The sequence below is a fragment of the Littorina saxatilis genome, linkage group LG4 (genome assembly GCF_037325665.1).
Source record: "Littorina saxatilis isolate snail1 linkage group LG4, US_GU_Lsax_2.0, whole genome shotgun sequence".
In the NCBI taxonomy this organism is placed as follows: Eukaryota; Metazoa; Mollusca; class Gastropoda; order Littorinimorpha; family Littorinidae; genus Littorina; species Littorina saxatilis.
The window spans coordinates 68,722,777-68,735,560 of record NC_090248.1 but is presented as its reverse complement, the minus strand read 5'-3'; the positions used below and the strand labels follow the sequence as shown (position 1 = coordinate 68,735,560).

The 12,784-nt window shown below is 43.0% G+C and overlaps 1 protein-coding gene across 4 annotated transcripts in view; it reads left to right on the top strand.

Annotated features, from left to right (window-relative positions):
• The window catches only part of LOC138965483 (isoleucine--tRNA ligase, cytoplasmic-like), a 52,649-nt gene extending 40,531 nt beyond the window's left edge, over window positions 1-12,118 (top strand). For all 4 annotated transcript variants that reach the window (XM_070337653.1, XM_070337654.1, XM_070337651.1 and 1 more), the window contains exons 22-29: window positions 2,182-2,406; window positions 4,327-4,410; window positions 5,398-5,691; window positions 6,046-6,141; window positions 7,718-7,885; window positions 8,974-9,264; window positions 9,805-10,077; window positions 10,787-12,118. In XM_070337653.1, coding sequence (XP_070193754.1) covers window positions 2,182-2,406; window positions 4,327-4,410; window positions 5,398-5,691; window positions 6,046-6,141; window positions 7,718-7,885; window positions 8,974-9,264; window positions 9,805-10,077; window positions 10,787-10,915 — 1,560 coding nt within the window. In that variant the 3' untranslated portion in view covers window positions 10,916-12,118. The remainder of the gene's footprint in view (window positions 1-2,181; window positions 2,407-4,326; window positions 4,411-5,397; window positions 5,692-6,045; window positions 6,142-7,717; window positions 7,886-8,973; window positions 9,265-9,804; window positions 10,078-10,786) is intronic.
• Window positions 12,119-12,784: the final 666 nt, after the last annotated feature.

Here is a 12,784-nt window from a genome sequence, read left to right as displayed (position 1 = left end):
CAAAGTGATGGTAAAGTAACGTTCTCTTCCCCATGACCAAAGTGATGGTAAAGTAACGTTCTCTTCCCCATGACCAAAGTGATGGTAAAGTAACGTTCTCTTCTGCATGACCAAAGTGATGGTAAAGTAACGTTCTCTTCTCCATGACCAAAGTGATGGTAAAGTAACGTTTTCTTCTCCATGACCAAAGTGATGGTAAAGTAACGTTTTCTTTATTTGTTGTGATTCTTTTTGGTTGTATGTTTTCTCTATTTGTTGTGATTCTTTTTGGTTGTATGTTTTCTTTATTTGTGTCCATTTCTCTTCTAATCCTTTGGTCTGTTTACTTGTCTGCACGGTTTATATCTCCGTCAACCTATCACGTGTCTCTGTCAACCTATCACATGTCTCTGTCAACCTATCACGTATCTGTGTCAACCTATCACATGTCTCTGTCAACCTATCACGTGTCTCTGTCAACCTATCACATGTCTCTGTCAACCTATCACATGTCTCTGTCAACCTATCACATGTCTCTGTCAACCTATCACATGTCTGTGTCAACCTATCACGTATCTGTGTCAACCTATCACATGTCTGTGTCAACCTATCACGTGTCTCTGTCAACCTATCACGTGTCTCTGTCAACCTATCACATGTCTCTGTCAACCTATCACATGTCTGTGTCAACCTATCACATGTCTCTGTCAACCTATCACATGTCTCTGTCAACCTATCACATGTCTCTGTCAGCCTATCACATGTCTCTGTCAACCTATCACGTGTCTGTGTCAACCTATCACATGTCTCTGTCAGCCTATCACATGTCTGTGTCAACCTATCACGTATCTGTGTCAACCTATCACATGTCTGTGTCAACCTGTCACATGTCTCTGTCAACCTATCACGTGTCTCTGTCAACCTATCACATGTCTGTGTCAACCTATCACGTGTCTGTGTCAACCTATCACGTGTCTGTGTCAACCTATCACGTGTCTGTGTCAACCTATCACATGTCTGTGTCAACCTGTCACGTGTCTGTGTCAACCTATCACATGTCTGTGTCAACCTGTCACGTGTCTGTGTCAACCTATCACATGTCTGTGTCAACCTGTCACATGTCTGTGTCAACCTGTCACGTGTCTGTGTCAACCTATCACATGTCTGTGTCAACCTGTCACGTGTCTGTGTCAACCTATCACATGTCTGTGTCAACCTGTCACATGTCTGTGTCAACCTGTCACGTGTCTCTGTCAACCTATCACATGTCTGTGTCAACCTATCACATGTCTCTGTCAACCTATCACATGTCTCTGTCAGCCTATCACATGTCTCTGTCAACCTATCACGTGTCTGTGTCAACCTATCACATGTCTCTGTCAGCCTATCACGTGTCTGTGTCAACCTATCACGTATCTGTGTCAACCTATCACATGTCTGTGTCAACCTGTCACATGTCTCTGTCAACCTATCACGTGTCTCTGTCAACCTATCACATGTCTGTGTCAACCTATCACGTGTCTGTGTCAACCTATCACGTGTCTGTGTCAACCTATCACGTGTCTGTGTCAACCTGTCACGTGTCTGTGTCAACCTGTCACGTGTCTGTGTCAACCTATCACATGTCTGTGTCAACCTGTCACGTGTCTGTGTCAACCTATCACATGTCTGTGTCAACCTATCACGTGTCTGTGTCAACCTGTCACGTGTCTGTGTCAACCTATCACATGTCTCTGTCAACCTATCACATGTCTGTGTCAACCTATCACGTGTCTGTGTCAACCTGTCACGTGTCTGTGGCAGAAGGGGATTAAAATAAGACGCAAGATAATTTATTGTCCATACAATTTAACAATGGATGAAAAAGTGTGGGTCATCTACTCTTAAACAACCAAACAACATATGACAACAACAAACATAAAGCATACGAAGTAAGAACATCCGAAAATGTCGGAAAAGTTTGCGTAATTATTAAACTTCCTGCTATTCTTATCATACGGGGATTAATATTGTCTAAAACGAGTTACAAAGTTAAGTGATATCTGTGTTGGAGAAGCTAAGATATGTAAGAATAGCTTCAATAGTACTTTCACGTGTATGTTTTGGGTGAATGGTTGATGGAATGTTATCGTTTTCACTGTGTACGACCATCCTTTCACATTGTACAACAAGATTCATGTTTGCATCCTTCTCCCTTTCCAGGCTCCCTTCACGCCCTTCCTGACAGATCTCATGTACCAAAACATGCGCCACCTACTGGCCAAAGATGAAACCAGCAAAGACGACACTCGCAGCGTTCACTTCCTGATGCTGCCCAAGGCCAGGGAAGACTTGATCCACACGGAGATCGAGTCGGCCGTGTCACGCATGCAGACCGTCATCGAGCTGGGCCGAGTCATCAGGGACAGGGCAACACTGCCTGTCAAGGTAGGGGTGGACGTTGGAGGCAGTTTGATTTTATTTGTTGCCTTTCTATTGGGGTCTGGAGCCACCCAGATTTCCCACTCTCTCTCTCTCTGTTCATTTCTTACATTCACTCTGTCTGTTCATTTCTTACCTTCATTTATTCTTTTTTCTATCTTGCGTGCTCTCTCTCCCCCCCTCCCTCTCTCTCTCTACCTCCCTCATTCTCTTTGTCTCTCTCTCTGTCCCCCTCCCTCTCTCGCCCCCCTCCCTCTCTCTACCTCCCTCATTCTCTTTGTCTCTCTCTCTGTCCCCCTCCCTCTCTCTCCCCCCTCCCTCTCTCTCTACCTCCCTCATTCTCTTTGTCTCTCTCTCTGTCCCCCTCCCTCTCTCTCCCCCCTCCCTCTCTCTCTACCTCCCTCATTCTCTTTGTCTCTCTCTCTGTCCCCCTCCCTCTCTCGCCCCCCTCCCTCTCTCTACCTCCCTCATTCTCTTTGTCTCTCTCTCTGTCCCCCTCCCTCTCTCTCCCCCCCTCCCTCTCTCTCTACCTCCCTCATTCTCTTTGTCTCTCTCTCTGTCCCCCTCCCTCTCTCTCCCCCCCTCCCTCTCTCTCTACCTCCCTCATTCTCTTTGTCTCTCTCTCTGTCACTCTCCCTCTCTCTCCCCCCTCCCTCTCTCTCTACCTCCCTCATTCTCTTTATTTCTTTCCTTCATTCATTCTTCTGTATCTCTTACTTGCACTCTCTCTCTGTCTCTCCCTCTCTCTCTTTTGCTCTCATTCTCTCTGTCCCCCTCCCTCTCTCTCTCTCTCTCTCTCTCTCTCTCTCTCTCTCTCTCTCTCTCTCTCTCGCTCTCTCTCCATCTCTCTCTCTCCATCTCTCTCTCTCCCCCTCCCTCTCTCTCCCTCTTGTAAGAAAGGACCACATGGACCTAATGCTCTTATCCTTCCGTAATAAAGTTTTTGAGTTCGAGTTCTCTCTGCCTCTCCCTCTCTCCCTCGCTCAATTTTGTGTTAAAGTGTGGAAAAACTGCATAGATGCATGAGACTATGCCTGACACCAAATTTCAGGGGAGATTCAAAAGCTCTCTGGCAGACCATGTGCCAAGAGCAAATAAAACCATGGAAGATTACCTATACATCTAATGTTGTTCATGGTATCAAAAATGTTTCCATACATAGCAGTCATCCAGGAAACTTTCTTGAAGATGGCAGAGGAAGTGTGTCGTAACGCAAGGTTTTTCATCACTTGTAATCCCAAATCAGATAGACTGCGAACATTCCATGATTTAGAATAAAAAACAAGAATTGTAGGTCATTGGAATGTTTCATTGTTGACAAAACAAAATTTTACATTTACAGTACGTTGACTCTGTGGTTTAAAGTAGACGGACAGCCAACACTTATGATACAAATAATGAATTATCTCAAAATGTTATGATACAAATAATGAATTATCTCAAAATGTTATGATACAAATAATGAATTATCTCAAAATGTTATGATACAAATAATGAATTATCTCAAAATGTTATGATACAAATAATGAACTTATCTCAAAATGTTATGATACAAATAATGAACTTATCTCAAAATGTTATGATACAAATAATGAACTTATCTCAAAATCCTTGATGAATCTTGCATGCAAAAACAAAATGTTATGATACAAATAAGGAACTTATTTTCTGTATCGTAAGTAAATCCAAAAACAAAGAGACTGCCAACGTTCCAAAATTCAGAATAAAAAAATAACAAACGTTCCAACAAGCTACCTTTCTTGTTTTTTGATTCTGTATCGTAAGTGTTTGTCTGTCTACTTAGACCACTGGGTTGATGCACTGTAAATGTAATGTTTTTTCAATAATTAAAAGTTCCAATAACCGACAATTCTTAAATCAGAAAAAAAATTTCATCTTTTGTAATCTGTCTTTCGTGCCTTGCAGTACCCCCTGAAGGAGGTGGTGGCCATCTCCAACGACCCCAAGGCTCTGGAGGACATCTGCTCCCTGGAAACATACATCCTGGAGGTCGGTACAGTGGAACCCCCCTTTTAGGACCTCCACAAATAGGAGAAAATCACGTCTTAACTCATTGTCTCCCAGGTACGGATATATCCATACCTACTCATATGGCTCTATCTGACCCGGTACGGATATATCCGCTCAGACTGTTAGCTTCAGTCGCTTCCTGTAACGTCGATCTAACGCCTGCATTCCAGCTTGTTGATACACAGTTACTACACAGTTACTACAATTCTGAGTGACCTGCTGCAGCACAGCTGTTCGCGGCTAAAAAAAAAATGTGTCAACATAGGTGGGGTAGAAAGTGTTAAAACGAAGGTAAATTTACAGAGGCTATGAACAGATAAACAGCAAGGTCTTAAAACAGAGGAAGTCTAAAATTGTAGGGGGAGGGGGGGGGGGGGGGGGCTTGGTAGGCGGGTTCCATTGTAGGAAAGATGAGAACAAACGAAGGCTCCATTTACACTTTTTTGTGGTGGGGTTGCTTCCCTTAGACGGGTAGCGCTTTTCAGACCTTAGCATCTCGGTCAATGCTTTATGTGATTCGGGTAAGTATATTAATCAAATGAAAATTTATTCTTAAAATTTTCGATTATCAGTAGGAGAGCAGTTTGTAAAACTGTTTATCTGTTTGAAAATTTCATTCATTTTGTTGTTGATTAATTTGTTTAGTGCTTTGTTATTTATGTATTTAATTGCGTGCATGTGCTTCGTCTGTGCAAGTGTTTTTCAAATTCATGTCAGGGTGTCTACTGGTAGATTATGCTTTCTTGTCTACTGGTAGATTATGGTGTCTACTGGTGTCTACTGGTGTCTGCTGGCAGATTATGGTGTCTACTGGTGTCTGCTGGCAGATTATGGTGTCTACTGGTGTCTACTGGTGTCTACAGGTGTCTACTGGTGTCTACTGGTAGATTATGCTTTCTTGCTGGTAAATCTGTTGTGTTTTCATTCAAGCTGATTGTAAAATGTGTCCTTCATTATGTTCCCCAGGAGTTGAACGTGCGAACTCTGACCACCACCACTGACAAGGAAAAGTACGGAGTGCAGCTGAAAGCAGAACCTGACCACAAGGTCCTAGGGTCAAAGCTCAAGGGAGAGTTCAAGGCCGTGTCCGAGGAGATCCGTGGCCTCTCCGATTCGCAGCTTACTGCCTTCCTCCAGACAGGAACAGTCAAGGTCAAAGGGTATGACCTTGAGACAGAGGACCTGCGTGTGATGTTCAGCGTCTCCGAGAAGAAGGGTCAAGGGGAAGGTCATCAGTACGAAGCACATTCTGATGGAAAGGTGAGAGACCTGCTTGCAGAGGATGTGTGTGGAATGAAGTGATTCTAATGATTATGATGAAATTCAGCAATAAGAGAAGGAACTTCAATTCGCAGCTTTGAAATAGTCTCAGCCTTAGTATGATGGTAAACTGATGTGAGCTGAACTCTTTCTTTGAAAACTGTGTTTGGGTATTTTGTTTGTCTGCAGCTCTAGGCCGGAGGAAATATTCCATAATGTAGTTTCTGCGTAATTCATCAACCTTGTCTTTTTAGACACTCACATTTATTATCATTTACTTTCATGCATGAACCTCAAAAGGTTCTTTCTGTTAGTTTGTATGTTGATTTTTGTGTGATCTCTCTCTTGCTGCAGGTGTTGGTGTTGCTGGACGTCAGCCCGGACCAGTCCATGTTGGACGAGGGGGTGGCCAGGGAGGTCATCAACAGGGTGCAGCGACTCAGGAAGAAGGTGAGAGCAGGGGGCAGTAAAAGATGCAGCGGTCTGCCCCCCGTATTAATATGATTAATATGAGATGAACAAAACTCCTCTAAAATGTATTGTTTTGTCAATAACAAACGTTCCAACAACCTACCTTTCTTGTTTGTTTTTTATTCAAAACTCCTCTAATAATGGTTTTTGATTTCTGCCAAGGCGTTGCCAATAGGATACTATTCTTGTTGTTGGATTCTGAATGTTGGAATGTTAACAGTCTATCTGTTTAGGGATTTGAATCAAAGTATACCTGCCGTGAAAGGGCTCTATCAATGTAGAAACACTTGGCTGGTCCACAGGGTGTCAGCCCATCTACACTACTTTCATTTGGCAGTTTCCAGCAGGTAGTATTTTAAGGCAATCTCCTGATGTGGCTTCATCCAAGGTTCGTCCTTACACTGAGTCAACCTCAAAATGTTCACTCTCCTTTCACTACAGTAAAACCTGTCAAATAAGGACACCCTTGGGACCAGACAAAAGTGTCCTTATTCTGCAGGTGTCCTTATTAGACAGGTGCAAGTAAACGCGACAAAGTCAAGTTGAGAGAGAGAGAGAGAGAGAGTACTGCACATGTACATGTACATTTATAAGAAAAACAGAAGCTGTTTAGATTAAATAGAGAAACATTTAATATTGACTGTTGTAAAACAAGTTTCAGGCATGGTACTCTCAAAAACGAAAATCCGAAAAAAAAAGGAAAAAAAAATCTGCTGATTGACTTGAGATTATTATTTTTTTCTTACTCAAGCCTTGTTATCTTTCACTTATATCCCTCTCAGCTTCAAGGAGAGGGCACTAAACACATTTGAATTAGTAAAAAGTCGCCTGAGCGGCCCCCTGGACCCCCGGCTTTATTTCAGCTGAAACTGCCATTCCTTCAGTACCATGCCTGAGTTTAAAAACTTGTGATAATGCATGTTTCAGCTACTAGGTACTGCCCTGCCTTTGATCTGGCCGCACAAACAGATTTCCACTCTGTTAAACTCGGTCACTGACCGGTCACTGACCCCCATGCAGGAAGTGTTTCCTCTCTCAGATATGACAGGGGAACCACCTCTCATGGCAAAAACTGGGTCATTGACCCCTGGGAAGAAGGTCGTGTCTTTTAACAAGGCCACCCAGCTATCACAATGCCTTTGATCTGGCCGCACACACTTATTATGGACCCAAAATACGTGTCCGCGTCCGTAATGCCGAGGTGGCCGTAACGTACAGGTGTTTTACAGTGTAAAGCAGTCCGTGCCGAGACTGACTGTCCGTATTCTGCGAGTGTCCGCTAAGTCCAGTGACCGTATTTGACAGTTTTCACTGTATGTGACGTCGCTTCCATGGGGTCATTGCATGGGGTCATTCCATGGGGTCATTGCCGCATTTTAAAACTCTTTTAGTCTTGTTTGGATTGAACAAAAGTTTTGGTGACGATTATTAACAATAGTACATTCCTGACTGACAGGCCAAGCTTCAGCCGTCAGACGAGATAACAGTGTACTACAAGGATACAAGTAGTGGTTACGATTAATAATAATAGTACATGTACATTCCTGACTGACAGGCCAAGCTTCAGCCGTCAGACGAGATAACAGTGTACTACAAGGCGTCTGAAGACCTGGGGCATATCATCCGTGAGTTCTCCGACTTCATCCTAGCCACAACCAAGCAGCCGCTGAAACTCTACCCAGTGCCGCCCTCTGAGAATGTCATCATCGCTGAAGCTATGACTGTAAGTATTTGGCCGAGACAACAATAAGACAATGTTATTGAGGGGTCTCCCGCGTCTTGCACAAAGGGCTGGTTCACAGCGTAAGTTGTCTTGGAAAACTTTCTGATTTCTAGTGTGAGTTTTTTTGTCAGGGCAGCAGTAGCTGTAGTTGTGGACTTCCTTTCAATAGACAAAGGGATATAGAAGTGTAAAAAAAACAAAACCAGGAGAACACCAATATTGATCTTGGGATTTTGTAAATAATGAAAGTAATGTTGGTTACGTGTAAACATGTCCCCAATACAGTAGATCTTTACACTTGAGAAGAAGAGAAGAAAATGCAAGCGAGAAAACCGTACTCACTTTTACAAAAAGGTTAAGTAAGTAGGCATATGTAACAATGGTAACACTAGAGACCCTGCTGCCTCATAACATATGTAAGAATGGTAACACTATAGACCCTGCTGCCTCATAACATATGTAACAATGGTAACACTATAGACCCTGCTGCCTCATAACATATGTAACAATGGTAACACTATAGACCCTGCTGCCTCATAACATATGTAAGAATGGTAACACTATAGACCCTGCTGCCTCATAACATATGTAACAATGGTAACACTATAGACCCTGCTGCCTCATAACATATGTAACAATGGTAACACTATAGACCCTGCTGCCTCATAACATATGTAACAATGGTAACACTATAAACCCTGCTGCCTCATAACATATGTAACAATGGTAACACTATAGACCCTGCTGCCTCATAACATATGTAACAATGGTAACACTATAGACCCTGCTGCCTCATAACATATGTAACAATGGTAACACTATAGACCCTGCTGCCTCATAACATATGTAACAATGGTAACACGATAGACCCTGCTGCCTCATAACATATGTAAGAATGGTAACACTATAGACCCTGCTGCCTCATAACATATGTAACAATGGTAACACTATAGACCCTGCTGCCTCATAACATATGTAACAATGGTAACACTATAGACCCTGCTGCCTCATAACAGGAAAGAAGGGATAGTCTCCAGACAGCTGCACAACAATTTTCTCACGATGAACTGCTTGAACTTTGCTTTCAGATCAAGAACCATACGCTAGACATGACGCTCACAGGCACACCCTCAGCGCCACCAGCATCAACCGCAGCTGCTCAGCCTACGTCAAAATCAGGCGCAGGGAAAGCCAAATCCACACCCTCGCTCTCCCCCGCTCCGGTAGTTAACGGTGTGCAGCCATGCGTAAAGTTTGTCAACGTCCAGCTGTGCGGCGACCTGACGGCCGGCGAGGGGAGGACGGGGACTCAGGCCACAGTGCTGCTGGAAAACCCTGCCGGTCAACATGGTCTGTCTGCTGACCAGCTGCTGGCTCAGGTAGGTCCACTTAAAGAGGCGTGACAAGTTGATACAGTGTAACCTGTGTAATGACCACCCCAGGGACCAAATCAAGTTGTCCTTGTAGACAGGTGGTCGTTATGAAAATGTGAATTATGTATGGGGACAAGTGTTGAGGGGATCTTGGGGATGGTTGTAATGGGAAGGTGGCAATGACCAAGTGTTGAGGGGATGTTGGGGATGGTTGTAATGGGAAGGTGGCCATGACCAAGAGTTGGTCGCCAGGGCAGGTTGGACTTTACAATCACAAGTGAACACACAATTATAACTTTTTTTCATTTTTGTTGTGTTTTTTGTTTGTGATGCTGCGACTGAAAACATCTGCATGAAGTGTCAAACTCTCTGCTGTTGTTCAACACCATGTGGCTCTACAGTTTGAAAAAAACCCAGTATTTTCAGTGAAGGCAATTCAGTCTGCTAAGATAAACACATTATCTTCACCCAAGTGGGTCATGTGTGTGTGTGTATATTTAAATGTGTCTGCACATGAAGTACACATCAACTTTTCTTCCTCTCCAGGTGCAGTCTGCGTTTGGCCTCAGAGGAAGAAATGTGCAAGTCTTTGAAGACGCCAAGCTGAGCAAGGCTGTGGGTGGGGCAAAACTGGGAAACGTGGCGGGAAAGACGCTCTACGTCAGTACGTCCACCACAAACGACGGAAACGTGACGGAGAGCAGTCTCAAATCCCCGGTGTGTCACTTTGCTAACGTGGAGTCTGGTGGCAAGAAGGCGACGCTACTTCTGGAAAACCCCAGGGGATGCACCTGTTCTGCTTCTGAACTCCTGGACCAGGTGAGAATTATTAAAAAGAGATAGCACCAGTCTTCTTTTTCTTCTCGTTTGCTTTTTCTAGACGATAGCACCAGTGACATACAGACAGAGAAACACGCAGGAAAACATACATATTATGCACACACGTATGCATACGTAAATGCACATGCAGAGCAGGCATTGCATGCAAGGCATACACATGTGTTTAACTATTGGTCACGGAAATGTCTGTTCTCTGAAGCACATAGGTTCAAACATAATCATGAAATGTGAATAAAACTGATACATGTAGAAGCAAAATGTTTTCTGAAGTAAATTTCAAGACTTGAGGTCATAAGTTAAATTTTCCCTCCAATGCCATCACGCTACAGTCCAACCTGGCCTTGCGACCACCTGTCAATAGCAATCACCTGCACACATCGACCACCTGTTAATAGCAATCACCTGCACACATCGACCACCTGTTAATAGCAATCACCTGCACACATCGACCAACCCCAGACAAGTTTTGTTCCCCAATATAATTCACCTTCCCATAGCGACCACCTGTTAATAGCAATCACCTGCACACATCGACCAACCCCAGACAAGTTTTGTTCCCCAATATAATTCACCTTCCCATAGCGACCACCTGTTAATAGCAATCACCTGTCTACAACGACAACTTGTGATCGGTCCCTTGGGTGGGCATTATGGGCAGGCTTTACTGTATTTTGTTGTTTGTTACCAGGTGCGAGCGGTGTACGGCCTCAACAGCAAAGCTGTGGTGTTGAGCCAGTCTGAGGACAAGAAGGATGCAGTCAAGGTGGACTCTGTCGACCTTCTGTCCCTGCATTCCAAGCAGCTCTACGTGCTATGATGTGCTTGTCACACCTCTAGGGACTTACCATGTGCTTGCGATGCCACTAGTGACTTAGCGTGTTCTTGTGATGCTGCCAGTGACTTTTCAACATGAAGGACTCAAAAGTTTACTTTTGCTGTGTTTTTAAATTTTTTAATTTTCTTTTGTTGTTAACGGCATGCATGTTTAGTGTTGTTATTTTTTCTCTCTCTTTTGTTGAAAACAGCATGTTTGAGGTTATTTTTTAATCTCTCTCTTTTGTTGGAAACAGCAATCGTGTTAAGTGATTTGATGAGTTTAGTCTTAGGTCTTGCCAGCTGACCTCTGATGTAGTGATTTGTTTGTGAAACGATGAACACTAATTAATTTGCCTGCATTGAGGGTTCTTCCACAGCCACGTGCAATTGTGGATTATACAACAGGGAAAATGCAGTATGTGTTGGTTTTGGGGGAGGGGGGGGGGGGGGGGATTTGTAGGCTTAGCATTGACTTCTGATGTGGTGATTTGCTTGCAGAAACTTTTGTTTTGTTTTGTTGTAATAGTCAAGCATTGGACTAAGTATTAACGAGTTATTATTAATAGAAACAGTGATGAACTTGCGACTGAAGCAAACAAAGTACATGTACTCTAATCATTTTTACACTACCATTGTTAGGGATAATTAAAAAGGATAGGAGGAATATCTGAAGAAATATATTCTCCACAGCCCAACAGAGACGTCTTCAGTAATAATTTATTAGCATCTTTGTTGTTTGTTTGTATTTTGTCTTATTTTGTGTATCGTCGGTTACAGAAAAGTTTGGCAAACTTGAGGGACTGAAGGAAATAATGCTTCTCAGAACACACTCAATAGATTCTTTGTTTGGTTGTTTTGCACATAAGAGAGAATACTTTCACACATTCATGTATGACCATTTCATCTCTAAACTGGTTTATAAACTCAGATTTTTATGATTTGCATGATTGAGTGTAGTTTTAGATTATATTTATGTTGGTACACAGTGTATATTAATATTAATTAAATGGTTAGCAGAGGTTTATTATATATTTAAATGATTTGCTGCAGTTGTCCTGAATTCCTAACAGTTCTACAGCACCTTCCTTGTGATTGCTCCAGCTCTATATTCATTTATTTATTTTTGAAATAGTGTCAAAACTTGCGAGGGAAATAATTTTCCTTACTGAATGAATGAATGAATAACAAACCTGACAGATCATTATTTACTTGAGGAGTTGTGTTGTGAGCATTGTGCTTTTCTCTGTCCTGTCTCTTAGGGTCTGAGGATTAGATGTGATGTTGAGATATGGCGTGTGTGTGGAGTGTTGAAGTACACACAATACTTTATCATTAACAATAGCGGGGAAATAGCTCAGTCGAAAGTGGTGCTGGCTTCAAAACCAGTTGTCGCTATCGGTGTGGGTTCGATCCCCACGTTCGGCAAGGGATTTATTTCCCAGAGTCAACTTTGTGCAGACTCTCCTTGATGGCCAAACACCCCCGTGTGCATGCATGCGCACGATAAAGATCCCAAGCTCACAGCGAAAGTCTCAGGGCTTGGAAACATGAATACACGCATGCAGGAAAAGAAAAAAAATTGGTAGTGCCGTAGAATGTATGGCAGCTTGCTTTCCCCAGGGAGAAAGCAGCCCGAATTTCCATAAGGGTAACCTCACAGGACTAAATGAAATCGTATCGTGTCCGTATCCATTATGTCTGGGTGACATCAAACAAGTTCACACACTCTCTCACTTCTTCTAAATGTTAAATCGGCATTTCCATTGAATGTTTTTGCATATTATTTGTGTGGGTAGAGTGTAATGCAATGTACTGTAATGATATTTCCATAAGCTTTTACAGATGATTAATACAAGTCGCGTTTTATACC